The sequence below is a fragment of the Plectropomus leopardus genome, chromosome 3, assembly GCF_026936395.1.
Source record: "Plectropomus leopardus strain MGB_pleo_1.0 chromosome 3, ASM2693639v1, whole genome shotgun sequence".
NCBI classification, from domain to species: Eukaryota; Metazoa; Chordata; class Actinopteri; order Perciformes; family Serranidae; genus Plectropomus; species Plectropomus leopardus.
The window spans coordinates 32,385,699-32,409,917 of record NC_142178.1 but is presented as its reverse complement, the minus strand read 5'-3'; the positions used below and the strand labels follow the sequence as shown (position 1 = coordinate 32,409,917).

At 40.8% G+C, this 24,219-nt stretch overlaps 1 protein-coding gene across 2 annotated transcripts in view; it reads right to left on the bottom strand.

Annotated features, from left to right (window-relative positions):
* Positions 1–24,219, bottom strand: part of dnah6 (dynein, axonemal, heavy chain 6) — an 80,549-nt gene that overhangs the window by 27,592 nt on the left and 28,738 nt on the right. For both annotated transcript variants that reach the window (XM_088073455.1, XM_088073463.1), the window contains exons 31-49: positions 23,599–23,760; positions 17,479–17,616; positions 16,951–17,118; positions 16,712–16,860; positions 15,007–15,114; positions 13,977–14,103; positions 13,382–13,594; positions 13,076–13,297; positions 12,768–12,890; positions 10,452–10,634; positions 10,019–10,162; positions 7,690–7,911; positions 7,393–7,540; positions 6,334–6,491; positions 4,672–4,803; positions 3,254–3,425; positions 1,631–1,777; positions 1,431–1,504; positions 1,158–1,312 (exon numbers count right to left, since the gene is read on the bottom strand). In XM_088073455.1, the coding sequence (XP_087929581.1) occupies positions 1,158–1,312; positions 1,431–1,504; positions 1,631–1,777; positions 3,254–3,425; positions 4,672–4,803; positions 6,334–6,491; positions 7,393–7,540; positions 7,690–7,911; positions 10,019–10,162; positions 10,452–10,634; positions 12,768–12,890; positions 13,076–13,297; positions 13,382–13,594; positions 13,977–14,103; positions 15,007–15,114; positions 16,712–16,860; positions 16,951–17,118; positions 17,479–17,616; positions 23,599–23,760 (2,945 nt within the window). The remainder of the gene's footprint in view (positions 1–1,157; positions 1,313–1,430; positions 1,505–1,630; positions 1,778–3,253; positions 3,426–4,671; positions 4,804–6,333; positions 6,492–7,392; positions 7,541–7,689; positions 7,912–10,018; positions 10,163–10,451; positions 10,635–12,767; positions 12,891–13,075; positions 13,298–13,381; positions 13,595–13,976; positions 14,104–15,006; positions 15,115–16,711; positions 16,861–16,950; positions 17,119–17,478; positions 17,617–23,598; positions 23,761–24,219) is intronic.

The following is a 24,219-nucleotide window of genomic DNA, read 5'->3' as shown; positions in this document are numbered from 1 at the left end:
TAAAACTATAAATGCTAGGTTCAAGCTGAAGCAGTTATCATTTTCACAGCCATCACTCAAAATGTTCAGACAACAAATGTACCTTTGGCGTGTAGGTCTTAAAATGAGATGTCGTTAGGTGCATACTTGGTGCATTGCTATTTTGAGGCAGCAAAACGCAATTGCACCATTGACCGAAAAAGAGCATGGTTCAAAGTCAATATCATAGTATTTCCCTGCCACTGAAAGGGGGCATTATCCAGATATTAAGATGTGCCTCCATAGGCAGTTTTATAACGCACTAATGCTCTGCTTGTGACACACACAAGGATGCACAGATGGGTTGCGGTTAAGTAGAGTAATACATCATAAATGAGGAAAATATTAATTATACTTTCTAAACTGGCAACATAGCAGAGAGCAGAGAATAGCTGTTTTCAACTCTATTAAGAGAGACGCTGCGCACATTTACACATACGGAGCAGGGTCACTCCATTGATTATTTCAGAAACTGAAAGCTTAGTCTAGTTTCCTTTGTCAAATTAATAACTACAGTTTTGAGTTTTGCTGCTAATATGTCTCACAATATCTGCTACAGTGACATTACTGCTCTTGTTGCATTACTCTCGTCAGAAAAGCGCTTGCTCCTTAAATTTGCCAAATCTGCTATGTTTATAGCAGTGCGCCAGTTGGAGGTGCACCTGGCATTTGAAAGGGAATGGGAGATGACAATATGATTGGTTTAATTCATGTTACGCCCAAAACACACTTATGATTGATTAAAAGACAAAATACGACCCCTTTGCCCCTGTTCCCTACATTGTGCCGAGATTTTGCACCATTTAATAATCAAAAGCCAATAATCAATTTATAATCAAAGCTCATTTAAACATTACAGAATCATCTCATCAGCAGTGACATATGTGTCATTGTATGCAATACATCTGTGCCTACTTCACACACTGTAATTGCTCAACAGAGCAGTTTTTCAAGAGACAAACATTACGTGAGCATGTCAGTGTCTTTCTATATATTTCTGTCTCCCATGAAACTTCCTCTGTGGTGGAACTTTTAATCTCACAGTTTGTACCACCTACTGCTAAAATCCATCAACCACCAACCAGGAAGTCACCTTACAAAAAAAAATCTTGCAATTCAGCGGTGCAAGTTATACACACCTGGAGACATGCTCGATGGCGTCCTGGAAGAAAATCAGCTTGGTCTCCTTGGAGAAGGTCATGTTGTAATCATCGAGATAGTCCTGGAGAACAGCCTGAATCTTATCCATGTCGGTCAGGTCCTCGTACAGACGATCTTCTTTCTCTGCACCCACCTGGGGGGTGGAAGAGCGATGGGAGTAAATACAGGTTGTCAGGTATTGCTGTGTAAATACAAAAATCAAATGTTTTCTGAACTTATCAAGCACTCTCAGTAAGAAGAGAAAATCTGACCTTAATGAAGTCCCCAAATATGATGGGCTGAGTCACAAAGTATGAAGGCTCCAAGTTGATACTGAAATATTTGCCTGGCAGAAAGAGAGAGGTCAGTAGGAGGATTCCTTAGCTGGAAAAGATGCAAAATAAGTGAAAAATGGATCGAGTGACACTTAATGGTGCTACTGATGTGACAGTTTTTGTGACTGTGTTCTTACTGGCCATCTCAGAGACGATGGTGTTGAAATACGTCTTGTCTTGGTTGTTAATGAGTCGGTCGTGGAAGACTCGTTGACACTCATGGCAGAAGAGACGGAAGATCTGGTTCTTGTCTCTCACTTGACTCGGTTCGCACTGTAGTATACCTGGACATCAACAGAGGGAGAGATGCATGAGAAAGGAGAACTGTTACGTTTTTTTCATCCGAAATCCATCTTTAATATATGAATGGGTAGATCACCTTTTCAAGATATTCTTCTTAAAATCAGATATATGAATGAGAGTAGATGTTTGTGGCAATTAAGACTTCACAAACCCAAGTTTTAGACTATTTAATTAATTTTAATGGCTTATATATACAAAATTGAGTTAAAGAGATTTTAAGATTTTAAGGACCTGGAGACATCCTGCTGTCATATGTGTGTGTGTGCAAAATCTTTGTTTCTGCGACCCACCTTGTGCAACTTCTTAACATGCAGTTTATAGAGAATGTCTAACATAGTATTTTACAAACCTAAAAGTTTTTGCACACTAAGTCCATATTTTTCGTACGATTTTTCAAATCCAGTGTGTAAATGTGATTAACACAACATGGGGTCTAATTCATTTTTAAATATGCAACAATGTTAGACAAAAAATATGGACTTAGGATGCAGAGGCTTTAACAGTTAATTTTTTAAAGTTATATGAAGGTAACGGCTGAGGAAGGAAAACAAAAGAGGAAAAGACATTGTGTAAAGACAGGCCATGTGATGAGAGTGGGTTTATTATCTCTCACCCACAATATGTACTGCTAAAGGGACCGTGTGTTTGAGTAATGCACTGTTGTTATATTGAACAAGTGATGTACAGAAAGCAGTTGTACTGAAGAAGTCACTTCAGCTCATCTCTACGCTGTAATGATGCCTGCCGGGTAAACGAAAAAAGAGAGAGAGAGAGAGAGAGAGAGAGAGAGAGAGAGAGAGAGAGAGAGAGAGAGGGGTGGAAAGAGTGATGGTGCAGACAATTTGGGAGCATGAAGCTGAGACAGAGCTTATAAATGTTAGTAATGTGGCTTGAAGAGATAAATCATAGCCCTCCCCCAAGCTGTGGAGGTACAAAGATTAAGACACTCTCTGTATCTGTCAGCCTCTTTTAGCAAAGCTAAAGTTTAATTTGCGCTGTTAAGGAAAAGAGAGGGTGTATGTTTCACCCAAAACCAACCCACTGTTCAAGTCAAATCCCAAATGGCCATTCAAATCTGGACACAAGGTATTAAAAATAAATGCCAACATCTTATCTGGCTGCATCCTTTTCACTAAATGCCAAATTCTGCTTCCTGTATTTCAGTTGTATGCATGTTAGCCCTTTTGTCTCTCTTATTTGTGTTTTCTCTTCTGAAACAAAATGACATACAAATCTTCAGACAGCTGGATAGCCAATGGGTGAACCAGAAAGCTGCAAAAGAGATGCTGATTTTGCTAACAAGTATCAACAACAGCCGAGCCCCTGAACTGGGCTCAGGGCTGTTAGTCAAATATGACAACTGCAACTGTTCTTTGCAGAGCCCTGTGTGGACAATGAGCTTGATCATGTCTGTGTGGTGCAGTGCATCACCACAACAGTGCATGTGCACGTCTCACCTTGGACACACTTGGAGAGGTCTCGGAGATTGAAGACATAGTGGGACTTAGCCGGAGTGGGCAGCAGATCTACACTCAAGCGGTTGTAAATCTCAACGGCTGCATCCACAATCTGACCAGCACAGTCCTTCACCGCCTGGGAAAACTCGCTGAGGAAACCAGTCAGGATGGCCTGGAGGAAGGTTTGGAGGGAAGAGAGATTATTACAAGCATGAAAGATGGAATTAAATGTGCTTAATAGAGGGGAGTGGGGTGACATGGATAAATGAGAGAGTGAGAGAGAGAGTGAGAGAGCAGATACCATCAAAAGAAGTATATTACACATTCTGACCACATAATAATGTTCCCGAACTACTTAAGAACACAGTTATTTATGATGAGCTAAGCTTTTCCAACTTCAAGCTTAGTTTATAATTTTGAGATGGTGTTTAAAAGCATAATATGATAACAGATATGAGGTATTCAAATGTGTAATATTCAACATCTTCTTGAACCATATGCCAACTCCTTTAGGGCCTTTCCCATTGTCACTTTTGGCCATGGTGAGTCAAACTGTGGTGCACAGATTTGCATTTTCCTTTGTTGATTTTAACATGCGCCAGCGATGGACCTTCTGTATAGTAGGTCCAAAGAACCTGACAGCCTCCAAGCGGGTAGTGGTGATGTCTTGCAAACTGCAGCCAACCCCCAACAACTGCCCTTTTCCCCCTGAAACAAGCGTGTTTGACAAGACTCAACTCACCTCTGTCTGTGCAGGAGACCAGAGAGGAAGGCGTTTTTGTTGTCAGGTTTCAGTGCTTTTGTAGCTTCTAATTGAATCTCTGTGGTTTCATGTTTAGTTTATCTCCCCTATCCCTGTTTGTACTTTAGATTTCTGCTTTTTATTCAACTATTTCATGTTCACTTTCAGCAGTACAAGAGTCTACTAAGACACTGCTGTTGAAAACTCAACATTTTCTTTTTTTGCAGCTTTACAATAAAAATGTTTACATAGCAAAATAACAGGAGGGTCTAATTTTGAAAAAAACTAGAGGAAATGAAACGTGTTTACCACCAAATAAGCACAATTTTGTTTGCAGCTTTTCTTCAATAAAAACAAGTCTACTAACACAGCAGGGAGATAAGTAAAAGCAGAAATAGCCACAGTGAGATGTTAGGTGTAGAGCTGCACCACTGCAAACAGTTCACCTCCAACAGGTAAATTTCCTTATCCTGCATTGTTGTGTGATGGAAAAACATTCATCATCGGTTAAAGACACACCTTAAAGCTGGTAGCCATGTTGTAATGTAGACACAAATCCCTGCCGCGCTTTGCTGATGGGCTAAGACAACCCAAACCGGCCCACCGCTGTGGACATGGAGTATCTGAGAGCCATCAGTCTTTGTGCATTGATGTGTATGTCTGTTTGTCTCCTCACCTTGAAGATCTGCTTCAGGCTGTGCTCCGACGGTGTGGGAAGACACAGCATGCTGAAGTGGCGGATGAATCGGGGGGTCACCGGGTTGCGTCCCCCTCCTGGAGGAGCACATGCTGCAGCGATGGTCATATCCTGGATGACATGAAGAAAGGAGGAGTTGAAAGGAAAGAAAGAGGAAAGAAATTAAAAGAGAAGAAAGGCAAGAAAATATCAACAACATTAGAAACTCCAAACATCAAATGTCTCTGGCTGGAGAACTGAAAATGAGAGGTGGATCCTGTGCAGTGCATTATCACATGAGACTGTGAATGTTTTGCTCATGTTCAACTTCAGCACCACAAATACGCACCCTCCAATACATAAAAATGTAAGACATCACATGCAGTAAAAAGCACAATCAGTCTTGTATGGTTATGTGCAAACTCAGGAAACTTTATATCAAGTCAGAATACAAATTTGGAACTAATATATTAACACAAACACACACAGGCAAACAAAATAAGTGGTTTTCTTATTTAAATGGACGAACTTAATTTGTTTGTCCATTGTTTGTTCATTTGTTTTAAAAGAAAACAAATGAAGCCGATGCTGACTGTGTAAAACAAAACAAACTGCTGTATATTTACACTTTTGAACTTAACAAAAAAAAAACCAATCAAACATTAAAAAAGGCACTGCAGCATTTTGGGGAAATGGTTGTTTGCCATCTCACCCACAGTTAAATAAGAACATCAATATCATTTACATCTCATTGTATGAAGTGCAGCAACAATTTAGCCTAGCTTAGCATAAAGAATAGAAAGAGGAGGAAACAGCTAACAAATTCTGACAAAAGTGCTCCTACAACAACTACAAAAATGTCTTGTTTGCAGAATGTATTTTTTGTGCTTAACATGTGTAGAAATAAAAAACGATGTTTGTGGCTAAGCCAGCACTTCTATAATACCCGGGAGCTAGTCTGACCATAAAACTGCTGACCCCAGTAACTGCAGCACCTCAGTAGTCTTAACCTCCTGGTTAAGTTGACAGCTAACTCTCTGTAAGGGCATGTATACATACTGCATTTTTGCACCCTCAAATCTACTTTTTTCAGTGTTGAAAAGCAAGAAACGAGCCAGAACAACACCATCGTAATGTGCAAGCATTCCAGAGCACCTATTTTTCAGGGCGCAACAGCTGCTGTTGAGATGAACAGAGTTTAACTTTAAGATCGCAGCAGTGTGCACTGCATGTCAACCATTACAGCCGACAGATATCTTTCCCTGTGTACATATCAGTCTGTGGTAAATGTGGAGGAGTAGTGGATCATTTTAAATACACAAAACAATGCCTGGAAGAACTCAAGATTACAAGTTATTACACTATGATACGATGGTGGTTACTGTTGATTAGCAAACTCAGACACAACCTGCCTCTGCACTAAGACAGCAAACAAGCTTAGTTTCCACAATGTGCAAATGTTTCAAATGCTTAAACAGGTTTAACTGAACACAAGGATATTTCTACTTCTCTGTTTGTAGAATCAGCAAAGGGACAACACCATGTTATGGGACACTAATGGCTATCTGCTGTAGCCAAAGTCAGATGTACGCACAGTTATGCACAATCATTAATGTTGATGTGTGTTACAATGCGGCTCATCTTATTTGTATATGTTTATACCTGGATCTCCTTCCAGAAGAACTTGTCTCTGTCATAGAGGCCTGAAAAGTCCTGAAACTGACGCAGGAGCTCTATAGGGGGCTGAGAGCCATAACTGTCCAGTTTTGGCATATTCAGGTCATCCACGAACACCACTAACTTCTTGCTACCAGGAGCACCTACAGGGAGGGGAAGTGAGAAGAACATGGACAGAAGGAGATAAAGGTTAACAGATGTACAGATTGAGAGGTGGACAGAGGGCAAGGATGTCTGATACTGTATGTAGATGGAGTGTAAATCCTGAACTGTGAAGGACTGTATGAGCAGGTAGAAGATTAAAGAGTCCCTCCAGGATTGAGGCTTGATGTTTATAGGCATCTTTTTTCAATGTAAATCAGGGGAGAAGAGAAAATTTCAAAAATAGTTGTGATGCTGTCTCAGATTCAGAGCTCATTATAATGAGCATTCAGTGTTTCCCACAGAAATGCACTCTATTTGTCACGGTAGATTGTAGATGTAGCACTGGGACCACTGATGATCAGCTGCTGCTGCTGTTCTGAAGCAGAGCAGAGGAACTGTTTTCATGAGCTGCTCTCCTCATGTTCTCTCTGCCCTGCGCAAGCTAACACAACATCTGACACCGTTCTGTTTTACAGTCCCAACAAACTCACACCGAAAACAAAACAGCTCAACGGTCATTAAACCCGTGCTAACAGTGATTCCTGTTACTGTGGGTGTGTGACTCTGTCACAGGCTCAGCAACCGTTTAATCATTAACAGAGAAAGAAGGGCAAGGAGGGGATAAGTGAATCAATATGCTGCATGCAGATCTATGATGAGAAATGAGATATTACCCCAAAAGTCAAATTTGCAGCAAAGTTGCAGTGACTGGACATAATTGTAAGGTCGCGTAGAATTAACGGACTTTGGCTGAATTTGTGTTAATTGGTGCAAATGCGACATCATGGAGGGACTGATAAAAGGACAATAACAACAACATAAATTTTGAATGTTTAGGCAGAGATTTTCTACATTGCAGTATGTGAGTGGTTATGTGGTGATTGTAACACAAGCTAGTACCCAGAATGTTTTTCCTCTTTTTCTCCAGTTTGGACTCAATGATCTCCTGTGTGCGGGCGGAGGAGGTCTGAGCTGAGAAGTTGATGTAGACTGGGAGGTAACCTGCCTTTTCCTGGATACTGTTAAGAAGACCCCGAGCCACCACTGACTGTTTTAAAAATAAAAGACATATGTAAGTGGGCAAATAATTATCAGCATCAGCTTGTTAAATTATTTCTATGAGGTCAGTGTGCTACGATTTAAAGTACAGTATGTCAAAGTGTTACTGTTGTGTCTACTGTATCCATGTATCCTTACCTTCCCAACTCCAGTGCTGCCTGTGAAAAGGACAGAACGTTGCACAGATAGCAGTTTCTCCATCAGGTAGCCGTAGCGAACAGTGTCTGTGGTGGGGACCAGCATCTCAAAAAATGGCTGCTCCCTGTTGTATTTAAACGAAGGGATTATCTTCTCCCATGGCTCCAGACGTTTGTGATTAAAGTTCATGTATACGCTCCACAGGGTGCCATACTTTGGGAGCTACACATCACACAAAAATAGGCAAATACAGTGTAATTCATTTTTCAAAAATGTATACAGATGCCTATATTAGACTGTATATCATCACTAAGGTCCCTACAGCATTGGCAAGCCAAATTTAAGACTTTTCCAGAGTTAGTAAGGCCAGTTTTCCAGTAACTAATTGAATTACCATGAATTACTTAGAGTTAGGGACAATATTGCTAAGATTTGTACTTCAATGAATAAAATAAAATATATATTTTTTGTTCAAATTAAATTGTTAGACAATCTACCTCAAATGCTGAAAAAATTAATACTGTCTAGGGTGAAACAGATGGAAAATAACAAAATTATGTTATCTATAAGTATCCATTCATTGATTTTTTTTGTTTTATTTGACTGGATGTTGTAAATGTTTATGGGTATCATTGGTTCCTCTATCATATATGCTTGATGTTAAATTCGGAAGATTATTTGAAAAAATATACATACTAACAATTATTTTAAGATTTTATGATGCACATCAAAAAAAGAAAAAAAGAAAATCATAAAATCCTAACTCACGTCTTTGCATTTTAAAGACTTCTGACAGATTAATTTAAAACATTTTTATACCAATGAAGGCCTTATTTATAGATTAATAAATTTAATGCATTTTAAGACTTATTAAGGATCCACGGGAACCCTGATTACCTATAAAACCTCCTTAGAAGTAAAGCATTAAATAAACTTTTTAATTTTACTCTGTTGTTTATCCCGTTATGTGGCACTTCAGAAATTTCCCTGGTGTCTGCTACATTTGTTTCCTTCAATCCTGCTGTTACTGATGTGTGTGTATGTGTGTGCAGTTTATTTTCCCTCAAGCTTCACAGCTGGAAGTCGGCTGCGCTGGCGTCATCTCAGGGTAAACAGACAAAAACGCAGACACAAACAGTTCTCTGATATAAATAATATTAAAAGTACCGAACGCACACATCACCACAAAAACAAAATCAACATCAGCTCCTTCTGCGCACATGGATGAGCAGATGTGGAACGTGTGGGATGTTCCAGACGATACTCTGCAGTCTTAACAGACATTTCCCTTCCATGCTCACTCAGGTAAGTAAGTCATGTTCCTGCCCTACTGTGCTCTGCCTCCATCAGTGACGCATTCCCTCAATCATCCACCACATCTGCCAGCCAAGACAAACCTCTCAAACAATTAAATTTCCATTTCCTGTTAGGCTGAAGGACTTGTATTGTCAGCCCATGCTTTCCTTCATCTGTTTCTCTGCGCTTTCTTTCCAAACGAAAACAATCCCCTCTACTCGATAATGATCAATTCATATTTCTTCAAAGTTGGCAAGGTAGAATAATTATATGCAACTGCCTTTTATAACCTTGGCACAAAGCTCATCATTTTATCAGATTTACCTTTCCTATACGTTCCCCGTGACCCTCTGTAGGTATTACTAAAATGTACAAAATGGATGCTCTTTCTTTATGTATTCATTTCACATGAGTGACTGATATCATGGAAAGTAATCCTTTTTCAGACTAGCTATGCTCCAGCTAGATATATCCAGTGCCAAGAGTACTTTGATGTGATATAATGTGAGAAAACCTTCAGGCCTTTTCACATATTTCATGCTAATACCAGCAACACTTCGGTAAATGGATTTGACTCTGTAATACAGATCGGTGATAAAAAAAAGAGGAAAAAAAAAAGAATACCGCTTTGCAGTTATATACCCCCACCTACAACTCAGGTTGCAGTTTACATCCATGTCTATCCAGACTCATATGTAGAGAAAACTTTGAGGGGATTTAATACAAGGTATAAAATGTATTTTTTGGGGAATCTGATGTTCCACACACATCTTTATCGGCATAAAATCTTTAAAATCAACACAGTTTGAAGGATTAGTGTCAATTATGGCCAAGAAATGTGCTTTTGCAGAACATTATGATGCCACAGTGAAGTTGACCTTTGACTTTGGATATAAAATATCTAAACTTCATTACTTTATCCTATTAGACATTTGTGTGAAATATTGTCATAATTTATGTATGAAATTTTTGGGTCCCTGGACCTGAAGACATCCTGATTTCTGTATGTATCTGCAGGTGTGTGTGTGGGTACCTTGGCATTGCTGTTGTCTTCAAACTGCTCCCTGACGAAGGTGTCAAAAGCATCCCAGTGAGAACTCGTCAGGTTTCCGCCTACTGCCCACAGGTAGCAAAATATGAAGGTCTGACATAATATACTGTTGAGATGCTTGGAATCCTAACACAAACAAACACAGAGACAAACATAAAAAAGGCTTGTTTAGAAAGTAATGGCGTGGTTGAACTTAGATATACACATAACCAACCCTTACTGTGCCATGTGTGGTTTTACCAGAGGTGCTGCCTTTGACATCTGACCACGACAACACTGAATCTTTTGATTTACAGTACTGAATTATTGTGCAAAAATATACTTGTTTGCTCTAACAGACTAACAGACTGGCTACTGTGAGACACCACAGACCAAAATAAACTACAGTGGCAGTTAAATCTTGTGTTTAATGTACCATTTTAAGGTCTGGCCCTCCATGGCCCAGCAGCAGTGCCTCGAGCAGGGAACACAGAGTGGTGACTTTACTGATGTCCACCTGTCGGATCGCCTGGGTACAATGCTTCAACACGTACTGGAGACCCTTCTCCACGTACTGCTCAAACAGCTCCAACAGGTATGTCCGCACAGCGTCTGGGAGCTAGAGACACAACATCGAGTAAATTCACAGAGAGGCTGAGAAGGGGAACGGTTATGCAGTCATGTTACAAGATGTCTATATTACATAATCACTAAGGCAATGTAGCTAGTTCGACATATCTAGAGTTGTGTAGTTCAGCATTTGGGGGAAACATTTATTCACTTTCTTTCCAAGAGTTCGATGACAAGATCGACACCACTTTCAGACATGAGAGTGGTATCAAATCTTCTCACTGAACTCTGAGTAAGAAAAGGGATAAGCTTATTTTCCAAAATATTGAACTATTCCTCGAAAAGGTACTGTATACAAGCTAATAATCTGAAGGAGATTGTTCGACGGATAAGACGAAAAATTTGTATGTAAGTATGGTCAATGCTTCCCCTGTCCCCAAGAGACACAGAGAGACAGACTCCCTCAGTTAAAAATGCTAAGTTGAAATCAATACAAAACAAATTAAAACTTGAATAAACTCTAACAACTCCACAAATTTGCTGAAACTGTAATCAAAGTTATCCAAGACAAAGCACTGCAAAAATCAAACTATGGAAAGAAAGTCTCATCCACCTCGGAAAAATTCTGCTTGAATTCCTTGAGTCCTTGAGTGAGGATGAAATAGATAAATGTGGAGAGAAAACGGAAAGTGCACAAACAAAACAAAGGCAACAAACACATGGCATATTTTCACGGTCAACATATGGACTAGCCTGAGTCAATTAGACATTAAGACAGAGAGAGATATGTTATGAGAAAGAGTTAAAAGTTGAGATGAGGGTGAGATGACCCACTCTCACTGTGGTATTAAGGCGCCCTAAAAGGCTCAGGGCTAACGTTGCAAGCTGTAAACTTTAATGTGATGTGCTGTCATCAGTATTTATGCTGATGCTTAAGTTCTTCTGCTTGTAAAGCTTGAAAAGGCACATTACCATTCATGTACCAGTGCATCAACAGTGAGGAACACACAGTCACACACGAGGAGGACGGAGATAGACATGTGTGTCAAGAGCTGCAGGAATGCAAATGAGACTTACTCGGGCTCAGCAGGTATGGAGGGCTGCTGTCGGAGAAAGTCACAGCGAGCGAACACGCTGTCTGCTGACTTTGGACTTGGCCAGCAGTCTCCGCAATAAGCTGATTGGCTGTTAAAAACAGGTGACGTGCCTTACATTCTCAAACCAGCCGCTGGCGACTTGCCTAGCTGAGTTGCAGGTAACAACATTAGCCAGTTTGAGTTGAACTGAGATGGGCCAGATCACATCGCTGTAACCTTTCACTGCATCTTTCTAAAACAGTTTTGTTTTGGAATCTTTGGTCTAAACTGGGCTTAAAAATGCTTTAAGCCCGGTATACATTGTGCGATTTTGGGCTGTCTCAGATGAAAGATAACCATAGTGACAGAAACATGGTATCTTTGGTTGTGGCTCTAAAACAGTGGTCCTAAATTACAGAGTGAGAGAAGTTCAAGGGTGGCCGTTGTCTCGGTCTTGTGATCAAAGACAGCCAGGGATAAAATTCTGACAGAAAATTTGGGCTCACTGACTGCTGTTAGGACCTACGTCTACTAACCAATCAATAGGAATGCAGCACTAAATGATGCACTGATCAGTGCGACACTGCTAGAGTGCTAGTAGACGCTAATGAATACTTAAAGCTCTCACTGCAAAACTGGCATGCCAAGTTGGCCTCTTTTCCCCAGCCATAATCACGTCCACATTCTCCTCCTGTGCCTCTTCTTCAGACATTTTTGACACACATTAATGCCGATACAGCGAGAGCTCCATTTGTTTACATTTTGCTCTCACTGCAACATTGGTGGAGATGGATGATGCAGGCCGACAGCGTTTTGTTCTTGATTACTAACATCGATGGACTTAGGTCGTAGTCTGCGATTCAGGACTTGATGTCATCGTATAGTCTGCATACATCAAACTTGATGTCGTACGCTAGTTTATTAAGATCTATGTCACAGAGTGTAGCTGCACTAAACTTAAAGGACTGCTAAAATCTCAGTCTGCAGGAGGCTGTAGAAGTGGTTATGAGCCAACCTTCAAGCACGAACCCTCTATTACAATGACCGTGTTTTCAGACATTTTCAAAGGCATTTCACGTGAATGATAGGGATACATCATGTACAACCTTGTCTCCTAGACCACTGATCCATGTCTGGACGTAGGGCATCCACTTGAGCTCATCTGGGTCAATATATACCATCCCACAGCGACTGACTGTGGCTGGAGATGCTACAGCCAGGTCCTGGACCTAAAAAAGGTTGAAGAGGGAGATTAAAAAAATCTGATCGAAGATCATGTGTAGAATCAAGTACACTAAAACAAAGAGCATCAAACTCAAGCTTTAGCTGTTTACCCCTGGACCAATATTTAACACTGAAATCATAAGTCTGAAACCTGCTTATTGACCAGACAAAACATTTAACTTTGTCTAACCTCAAACACCATGTGTATGGATGGAGTGAGTTTGATTCGCTCGCTGTTTGCCAGACAGAGCATCTTGTTGTCATCCAGCACCGTGTTCATGTTCTCAATCCACAGAGCATCAACTGGCCCATCACAGATCACCCACTTGTGGTCCTCAGTGGTGTCATTGACTGCATCACGGACGCTCAGCGCCATCAGTCCGTCACGCCATTCAAGTGTTAATGTGTTAACCTGAGGGGTGGAGGAAAGTAATGAATGAATACTGAGAGAGAAGTAAAGAAGCTGTCGTGTCATTTATTCTCTTATCTGCACTACCTCTCCATAGAGCTCTCCCATTGTGACAGATTTTGGGTTGAGAACATAGGTCTTGACACGTTGATAGAAGGGGTTGTTGGCCGTGTGCCCTGCGCGATGAAGGGTCTCCAGCGTGTCTGCCAGGATGCTGTAGACAGTTGTCTTACCTCCACCAGTAGGCCCAACCAGCATGACACCATGACGCACTATCATGGTCTCGTAGAGCTGGATCACCTGGTTGTACAAAAAGAACAGGAAAAGAGAGGGATGAGGATGGGCCTGTTTTAAACAAAACAAACTAAATGTATACAATGCATACAATGCAAACAGAGCATACAGAGCAGGCCCTTTCAGTTCACAACTGCAGCATCCCTCCTCCGACAAAGTATTTATTTCTAAAAGAACAAAATGACAGGAGGAGCAGTGGGCAAGTAATGAATTTGGTGTATGCCCGAACACATCAAGCCTAACTACCTCATGGTTTTGTCTATTCAAGGGATTTGCTGATCGTAAAAAACTTAACAACATAACAACAGCCTCATCTTTCAAATCTATCTATCTATTACATGCAAAGTGGTTTACAGGAGTAAAATATTTATAAGCATATCTGATGTACCTTCTTGGTCATGCTGGCCAGTGGCTGTAGGTTTCGCTTAACCAGAGAGTCCAGGATGGTGGAGTGTAGCACACCATAGTCATGCTCGGGAATACACACACCGGGGAAGAGGTCAGATAGGATACCACTGGGCAGAGGGTAGCATTGTTCATACACACATACAGCACACGCACACGCACACACACACACAATAGGAAATAGTTGTTTTCATGTGTAAATACATCTCATTTTAACATATCTTACTTGTGTAGGTGGTCTGATTTAATATACTAACATCAAGGATGGGGAGTAATGGAATACAAGTAACAGTGTTAGATATTTAATATACAAGTACGAGTAACTGTAGTCTGTCAGAGTTAGTTTAAACGTATGGTGTTATGAATGGAGTTACTGTCTTTAACAACAGATTACCTGAAAGGACTAACATTTTGTCCTAACTGAATGCAATGCGAGCGAGCGTCTGTTTGACTGTGGCGTTTTCTGTTTGACTGGCTGCGAGTAATGCAGCACTGCACAGCGCAACACGTACTATTGCTCTGAGCTGAACTTTTATTGTACAACTTGTTTCTATTTATTCCTGTCGCCTGGTTTTAAAGAGCTGCAATGGAAGAAGAACAGCTGATTTGTGAGGCTGAAATGGGGAATTATCTACACAACATCTCATTTAACGAGGAAAACCTTAATAAAGCGGCAGCTGGCAGGAGAGAGCTCACAGGAGAGCAAAACATTTCTGGTAAATGACCATTGCTAAGAATAACCTGCTTGCTGTTGGAGATACTAAATGTCATTTCCAGTATATATTACATTATGAAATATGCTTTTTTTTTGTTTAAAAAGTACAAATGTAGAGAGATAGTACTTTTAAAGTATTTACAATACATTACATAGTGTGAGTAATCTAATGAAATATGTTAAAAATTACATTTAAGGGCATGTATTCAGTCATCTGTAGTGGAATACCTTTCAGTATGTGTGCATTAAGAGCACCGGGATTAAGATGTGCTTCCCTACAGAAATGTGATAGGCTTACCCAAACAGCACAGCATCATCAGTGAGGAACTTCGGCAGGTTGGAGTCCCTCAGGGCTCTGATAAGAACCACATCCTCACTGAGGTGGGGATTTTCTCTCTTTAGAGACCTGAGAAAAACACACACCATTACATCAAATCACATGTTTTTTGTATAAACCTGGATACTGTGTACATCAAGCATTTTCTTCAAAGAGGGGCATTTGTGAAATGCCGTTGACAATCTACAAATCTGCAATATAACAAGCTACATTCTTTGGTGGTAGTCCTTCACATGTGGCAGCCAAGCGGTCTGCTTTTTTCCCCCCTGGATGTCACAAGTCTGTTAATTCATTTGTTACTTTATCATGGTCATATTCTAGAATAAGCCTCAGTTTTCATTTTACATGTTGTTCACCACCATCTTTTAGATTAACTATTTAGTACAATAAAAAATGCTGTAACATAACAGAAAATCTGTTGAAAAACAGAATCCAATGACACTTTTCAACTGACAAAATTGCTGCAATAGTGACAAGAAAGACATCTCCAAAGAAGTTGGTGCATTCATTGAAATAAAATGTATATTAATGGGAGAACTATTGTTAAAATGGGCAACTTCATTCGTGGAAAATAGACTCATTATAAAAATAGATGTAATAAGGATAATAAGCAGCCAAAGTGAGTTGATAATTCAATTTTGCATAACCTGATATTCATAACAAGTCCGCTGCACTCGATTGTAGAAAAACAAAGTAGAGACATTAGAGTAGGAGATAATGAATGTGTGCTTAGCGTGGAACAAGCCGACTCACAGGAGTAATACGTAGGCAAAGACAGACAATGAATCACAAACCAATTACTGTTCCCTGAGCTTCAGCTAATAACCAACCGGCGAAAGCATGACTCTCACTATTTACGGCCGAGATCATTCGTTCAAATCTAGTTGGAATGGGATTCTTTGGCCATCAACCAGTGTGCAGCTTATTCAGATGCTTCTAAGTTCTAGGACAGAAAATCTCCAAGGGAACTGGAGCACACCGAGTGATTCGCAGCCCTTAATTGTGCAAACATTTTGATCCTACTCTGTCTTTATCAGAGCTTAATTTTTTTTTAAATTCAGATTAATGGCTGCAAATCAATCTGTGTATTCAAGCTTCCCTTGAAGATCTATTCATGTGCCCATGCAGAACAGGAGCAACCATTTTACGGTCTCCAAATCTTTCCTTTGTCTATCTAATCTTCTTCTCTTCAAGTTGGTGATCGCCTGGTGATTCTCCCGTGGGACTTTTTTTAAAAATTAATTTAGTTTTTTTTTTTTTTAATTTAAATAAGTTCTGTTTCTATTTTTTATATTTACCCTGGCACCTTATTTACTTTAAAAGTACAAAAATTTCTCAGCATTAATCAGTTTATTTCCATTGTGAATTAGGAAATGTTCTGTGGGCCATCATCTGGCACATTATCTGGCCCACAGGCCGCAAGTTGAGTATCACTGCACTTAAATATAACAACCATGTGCTGTTAATCAACATGACAGTTTAACCATAATAATCTCACTGCACATTATGAACATTGATGCTAAATACGCTTGAGTGCATGTGTTTCTGGGTGACTGTCAAAGTCAGGATGGTCCTTCTGGGACATGCCTGAAAAGGTGAATGTTTGTTTGTCTCTAGAACTGAATGCACACGTGTCTCAGTGTATGCGTGAGTGTGGTGCTCTGACCCCGCCATAACCAGGACGGACTTGACGGCTCTCATGCCAAAGTCGTAATGGTCCTGCTGGGACAGCTGCTCAGAGCACAGCTTGTACATCTGTGTCATTTTCCTCGCTAGGGTCTTACTGGACTCGAATCCCTCAGAGTACAGAATTACCTGAAAGGAAGGGAGAGACACAAAGGAATGATAAAATAATAGTAGGTAAAATAAGCAAGCATATATATGCATAATGAGAGAGGCTGTTACCTCGGCAATGAGTGCGTAGTTTGGCACCATCATGGCGATGGGTCTGAAGAGAGCTTTAAGGTTGTCAGGTAGCTCTGTTCTTCCAGCATAGCCGGGGTTCATGGTGATGAATGCAGCGCAAGTCATCACCAGCTTGATCTCCCGGCCCTCAAATCGAAACCTCGACAGCTGCATAACACAGAGTTGAGTGAGTGGCCCTTGTTTCATGCAAGCGTGATGTCCTAAACATCTACAAGAACAAGTAAACTTTGTGTGTCGCAGTGATTTATGGATCTAATTAATTTCTAATTTATGTAATCTGCTCTGGCTACCGACCTAATGGCATCAACAGTATACAGTAATGCTGCAGTAAATTACTGACTGATACGCAGGTGAACTTGTGGCACTTAACATAGGCCAAACCGCTGTGCATGGAATTAATTATCTATAGGATTCCTTACATAGTAAGTGCCTTTTGAACAATCCAAAAGTGGTGTGTGTGTGTGTGTGTGTGTGTGTGTGTGTGTGTGTGTGTGTGTGTGTGTGTACCTTAGCAGCTTTAGCGTTTCGTATGGTTATAAGTTGCTGAGCGATGACAGACAATACTTCAATGTCGATTCGGTTAAATTCGTCAAAACAACACCAAGCACCCGACTGAGCAAGCCCACTGAAGAAGCGCCCCATCATCTGAAAGAGAGAAGTGTGACTGCTTAAAGGGGCCCTATTATGCTTTTGGGGTTTTCCCTTTTCTTCATTGTTTTGTGTAGCATTTTTGTGCTTGTAAAACATGTTGAAGTCATATAGCCCAAAGTCCAAGCGAAGTGGAGCTCTGTCTCCCTCAAAAGACACTGCTCCTAAGCTGCCTGAAAAAGCTTGTTTAAGTTTTGGTGTTTACTTCTGTAACAATGTGACATAACACTGTAACAAATAGAACAGAAAGGGCTTTGAATGTGCAGAGAGCCAGCTGACCAATCAGAGCAGACTAGGCTGGTGTCGGGACAGAAGCTCAGACAGATTGTTTCAGACAGAGGTGCCTCAGCAAAGGGCAGTATGACACAAACGCTGTTTTTTTAACATTATGGCATGTAAACCTGTTCTAGTAGATCGCAAAAATATGAATATGATCCTGCAAAATGAGCATAATAGGGCCCCTTTGAAAACAAGAGTAAACTTCATTAAACTTGTGTAACTCTGTGTAATGTGCAACACTTTCATGGATGATACATAACAACAATTTAAAGTTGTAAATATCTCATGGACAGTCATGAATTAAATGTTACAGTTAAATGTTGCTAACCCACGGTGGAGCAAAGCTCAACAAAGTATGAAACCACAGACTGTTGTGATTCTAGCCGTGCCAAATTGAAGCCCTGTCCAGCTCTAATACACCGGTGTCTGCTACCAATAACTAACTGCAGCAGACACAGTGAGAATGGCTTTCCTGCTGTCTTGACAGTATGTGCTTTCAGCTCCAGCCTCAGTGATGCTGTTTTACATTAAAGTCAAATGTACAGTATGCCTTAAGATTAATGGCCAAATCTAAAGTTTTTGGGTAAACAAAATACATATATATTCTTATATATAGCTGAAGGTTAGCATTGTGCTTCTTTTACAAGTGATAATAATAAATGGAAACTAACTGATGTAAACTCATTGTAAACAAATGGTGCATAACTTACAAAGATTACCATGTGCTCAAATGAAGTATTTTTTAACAACTTCGTATCATTTGAGTATCATGCCTTTGTTTTTAGCAACCCCCCCATTCTTTGCTTAACCGTCTACAGACCACCCAGGTACTCATCATCTTTTATCAATGAATTTTCCGAACTTTTATCAATTATCTATAGTAAATACAATAGAATTTTAATAACTGGTGATTTTAACTTGCACATGGACAATTCCTCAGACACAGTGTCCAGAGAATTTTTAAACCTTTTACACTGCCTAGATTTTAGACAGCATGTCACACAGCCAACTCACAGCAGGCGCACCCTGACCTGGTCATAACTTGGCCTGTCCATTGGTGGGCCATCTGTTGTGGATCTCATGTGTCTGACCACTTTTGTGTGTTTTACAGTCACCAGTTTTAATCAACGGAGGCCCGGTGAGATCAGTGAGGAAACGCTACCTAACATCTGAAGTGGCTGCAAAGTTTATCCGGATTTTACAGAGCACTCCAGCAGATATTTTACCAGCACCATGTGATTTCATTGTTGACAGTTTTAACAATAAATTAAAGACAACACTGGACACAGTGGCCCCACGTCAATTGAAGACTGTTAAAACAAAACCTACACCGCCCTGGAGAAATATGAACATCAAAAAGCTGAAGAGAAACTGCAGGAGTGCTGAGAGGAGATGGCGAAAGTCAAAGTTAACAGTTCACTACGAAATATTCCGTGAACACCTCAAAACCTACAATAACACTGTCAAACAGGCAAGAATTTCTACTTTCAAAAATTAATCAACCATAAAACCAACCCAAAATTCCTCTTCTCCACAATCGACCTTTAACAAACGCAAAATTTTAATAGACCCTCCAAGATACCAAGTGATGCCCTTTGTGAGGATTTTGCAGACCACTTCCAGAAGTAAAATCAATGACATCAGATCGAGTCTTTTACCGCATCAGATTTTAAGTGTCTACTCACCCGGATCATTGATTTTACCGGAGGAAGCACTGGAGAGTTTTTCCCTGGTAGATCTTGAGGACACTTGGTGGAGCTTTTCTCCCAAGTAAAGCCACAACCTGCCTCTTAGACCCAATTCCCACTCCATTTTTTAAAACGTTTCATGCATTCTTTGAGGAACAATTGATATACATGGTGAGAATTGCTCTCTTCAGATGGTGTCTTCCCCACCTCCTTTAAAACGGCGGTGGTGAAACCCCTTCTGAAGAAGAGCAATTTAGATCCCAACATTTTTAATAATTATCGACCTGTATCGAACTTTACCATTCTTAAGTAAAATCTTGGAAAAACTTGTGTTTAACCAAGTAAATGACTTTTAACCACAAATAACATTTTAGAGAGGTGTCAGTCTGGTTTTAGGATGAATCACAGTACCGAGAGCCCTTGTAAAGATTTTAAATGACATCAGGCTCAACTTAGATAACCATAAAATCACTGTCTTGGTACTACTGGATCTAACCGCCGCCTTTCGATACAGTAGACCATCACATTTTATTAATAGACTGAGGAACCTGGTCGGCCTCTCTGGTACAATTGTTCTGAACTGGTTTCACTCCTACCTCACAGATCGACACTTCTTTGTAAGTATGAATACATGTTCCTCAGAATCCATGAGATAAAGTGTGGGGTTCCCCAAGGGTCAATTTTAGGCCCAACTCTTTAATCTGTACATGCTTCCCTTGGGGACGCCATCAGGAGTCCGGCATCAGCTTTCATAGTTATGCTGATTTATACTCAACTGTACATCGCTGTGTCTCTGATGACACAGGGCCTATTGATGCCCTTTTTAACTGCATTTCAGACATAAATTCATGGATGGCAGCAAATTTCCTACAGGCTCAACCAGGACAAAACAGAGGTTTTAGTCATCGGTCCTGAAGGCCAGAAAGAGAGCTTTTACCAAAGTTACAGGCTTTTAGAACATCACAATCTGTAATAAATCTGGTGTGATTTTGACTCTGAGCTTACTTTTTATCCCACACATCAAAAACACAACAAAAATTGGTTTTTATCATCTAAAGAACATAGCCAGAGTCCAGCCTGCTTTCTCTCAGGCCAGCACGGAGGTACTGATGCATGCTCTTATCTCTTGTCGTCTAGATTATTGTAATGCCCTGCTCTCTGGTCTTCCCAAAAAGAGCATTTCCAATTTACAACTATTGCAGAACTCGGCCACACGAGTGCTGACGAGGACCAGAGGGCGGGAGCATATTACACCGGTTTTAAAATCGCTTCATTGGCTCCGGTCTTTCAGGATTGATTTTAAGGTTCTTTTTACTTGTTTTAAGTGTCTCAAAGGTCTTGGGCCTTTCACTCTAACTGAGCTGCTTTTACCTTATCAACCTCATGGACCCTGAGGTCCTCCGGCATCATGGCCTTTTAACCATACCACAAGTTAGCTCTAAAAGAAATGGGAGGCGGCTTTCAGTTACTATGGCCCCTGCCTGTGAACAGCCTCCTCGGAGAACCTCAGGATCACAGACAGTGTTGAGGTTTTTTAAAAGAGGCTCAAGACCCATCTTTTCAATCAGGCTTTTAACTAACTAACTAACTATTTATTTATTTATTCTCCTTTTTTATTTTATCTTATCCCACTGTTTTAGTCTCCCATTTATTTATCTATCTAATTATTAGCGGTTATAACCTTTAATCTATTTTACTGTGCACTTGTATTCTTTGTCTTATTTTTCTGTTTCAGTCCCTTACGTTCTTAGGTTTTATGTTCTTTACCTTATTTTATTGTGTTAGTTTTTAGCTCCAGTGTTTCCTCATCGGGGCCTACCGGACTGGGAGTGGTCTCTGGTCCACCATTGGGGGTGCTGTACCGTGGACTGTTTCGGCCCGGGTGGCTAGAGGGCTCGGCATCTTGGTGCGGGCACTCCTGTCCGCCCGGGTTGGGCTGGTCTCTGTGGCGGCTCGGGTGCTGGACCGTGACCTCTCTCAGTGAGGTTGGCCCCAAAGGTAGCTTCTCCCTCGCCTCAGGTCTCAGTGCCTAGCCATGTCTCTTTAGTAACAATTGGTGTGTTGGTGTATGTGTGCGTGTGTGTGGTGGTAAGGGTGGATGTTCGGGTGCCTTTAAGTAATATGTGTGGGAATATCTACATGATTGTGTGTGTGTGTTGTTGCACGTCTAGGTGGGGGGTGGGAGGGTCAGGCTGTCTGTATTTTTCTTGATTTTCATTAATGTTTTTCATTTCTGTTATTGTTTTTAATCTCTGTGAGGCACTTTGTGTTACTCTTTGTATGAAAAGTGCCATACAAATAAAGATTTGATTTGATTGATAACTTAGATTAAAGATCTGAAATCAAAAGATCCATCTCTTAAGGTGAAATTGGTAGCAGGTAACAATCCTATGTTTTTTATTTTTTTATTTATTTTTTTTGATGAGGCCTGTGGATACTGGCTTACAAGTTTGATCCTGGAAGCAAAACCATCGTCTACAAAACCCTGATTAAGGGCACTCCTGCCTTGCCTGGATGAATGCCTCACAAACAACTCTTAGACCGCTATCCAGAATAAGGCAGTAAAGATCACTGGTGTGGATGAGGAGTATGCCCTAAAGGATTAGGTCATCGCCAAGCTGAGCCTTCGCAGGACAGTTACTGCAGAGGCATACTCCCAACTGTCGAGCAGACCTGAATGCATTGCTACCCTAAGCTCAAGTCACAAGGAAAACCGCACGGAGGTTATCACCAACCCATACCAACCAATGCCTCATCACTCCCCCATGGCCAACAGGAAAAGGCCTTGATAAAAGCTTTCTCCACTCCGCTGTGGCAACATGGAGCAACCTTTCCTGTTCTGTCATCAGAGACCTCAAAACAAGTATGCTCATCTAAGTAAACACCTACTCAGCATTAAATTGTAATTCTAAAGCTCAAAGACTTCAATCACAAACAAATAAACCCTATACATATCCCTGAGTTGTTGCAGATTAGTGACAGGCTTTCTGAATCGCAATCTTTTTTTTAAATCTCTTTGGATCACAGCATGTGATTTTTATATGATTGTTAACGTGATAAACGCATGTCTATTAGCCAGACATAGTATAATACCTATTATCACTGTAATATGCAATTGTCATATCATTCTTCAACAGCTACTGACAGGACAGATAGACATTACAGACTAATTGCTTGAAAAACATACAGGAAAGGACCAAATATGGCTTAAAGCAATGTTTTAGATCACACAACAATTAAAGGCTCTTCACAGTGCATCTGTACTTTAACTGGCACTGGCACTTGACTGCTTTTGCAATAGTGCCATCTAATGGTATCACAGAGAAGGTACAGTCAGAGTGAGAGAACCTCCCAAAGCTAATTCTGCTGATTCTGCAACTGTTTTTGGCTCGCTTCTTCTTTGTGTAGGCTCTGCCCTCTAAGAGCTGTTGCTATTGAGTTTATCCCGCGAGCATGCGCAGGTGTGAAGATTTTCTTTTGAAGCCTTTGGGCCTCACTCAGGTTCAACTGCAGTATAAGAAGCCTGCCTGGCCCAGGTTCTGCTCCCTATTTTTCTTCAGCGTTTGCTGCAGTGATATCTAAAGATTGAAGAAGCACCATATGTGGTGACCATTACCACCCAGAGCAGTAGACTAGGTGTCCCCTGCATGGCAACATTTTTCCCTGTTTCAGCCTTTTTTCGCTGAAGCGGCAGTCGAGCCTGGGAAACTCAAAGCTCCAGTGGCCTGCTATGACCCATTCACCTGAGTGAAGGGTGCTACCGAATGAGGGTTTCATGGTGTCTCTTCACTGGAGTCGAGTCTATCCTCCATCCTGCTCCCAAGGAGACGCAAGCCCATGCCACCCTCTCCTTGCGACCAGGTCACTACCCACCTCACTGACTGTGCCCACCTGTGTGCCGCTCAGACAGCAGCAGCCATCAACAACATCTCGCTGCTCTCCTCATCCATCTCCTGATCACGGCTCAGCCCAAGATGAGGGTTATAGATTAATACAGTTTGTCACAGCTAACCTTGTAGTCGAGTCCATCAGAGCAGTTGAAGACCACACACTGGATGGCCAGGGCTTTAGCCAAGTCCTTGGTGGTCTCCGTTTTGCCGGTCCCTGCCGGCCCAGCTGGAGCTCCCCCCAGATCTAATTGGAGAGCCCCCATCAGACACAAGTAGCAGCGGTCCTGAGCAGGGTTAGAGATAAAGACCAGCATCAATAACATTCCTAGCTACTGCAGGACATACATTTTGTAGGCTACACTGTTAACTCCCTGTAGCAGTTTGGAAGCTTATGGCTTAGATTTTGGTGTCTTTTCTATACAGGTCTGTGGGTTTACAAACAACCTGAGTGAAGTGGTTATTTGGTTCCTGATAGCTATCATTTAATTTTAGTAATTGCACATTTTAGTACATGCATCTATTAGCTGTAGTAAGCAAGAAAACATTTACTATAAAGCATGCCAGGCGAGTACACTGACATCGATAATGTTATCTTATAACACGAGTTGCCAACTTGACGTCATAAATGCATAAACATGACAAGCAATATTCAATGTTTGGTCAATGATAAGAAACTTTTGTATTAATACACATACTAGATGTTAATTTTTGATCACATTTAAAGTGTAATATGGTATTAATGT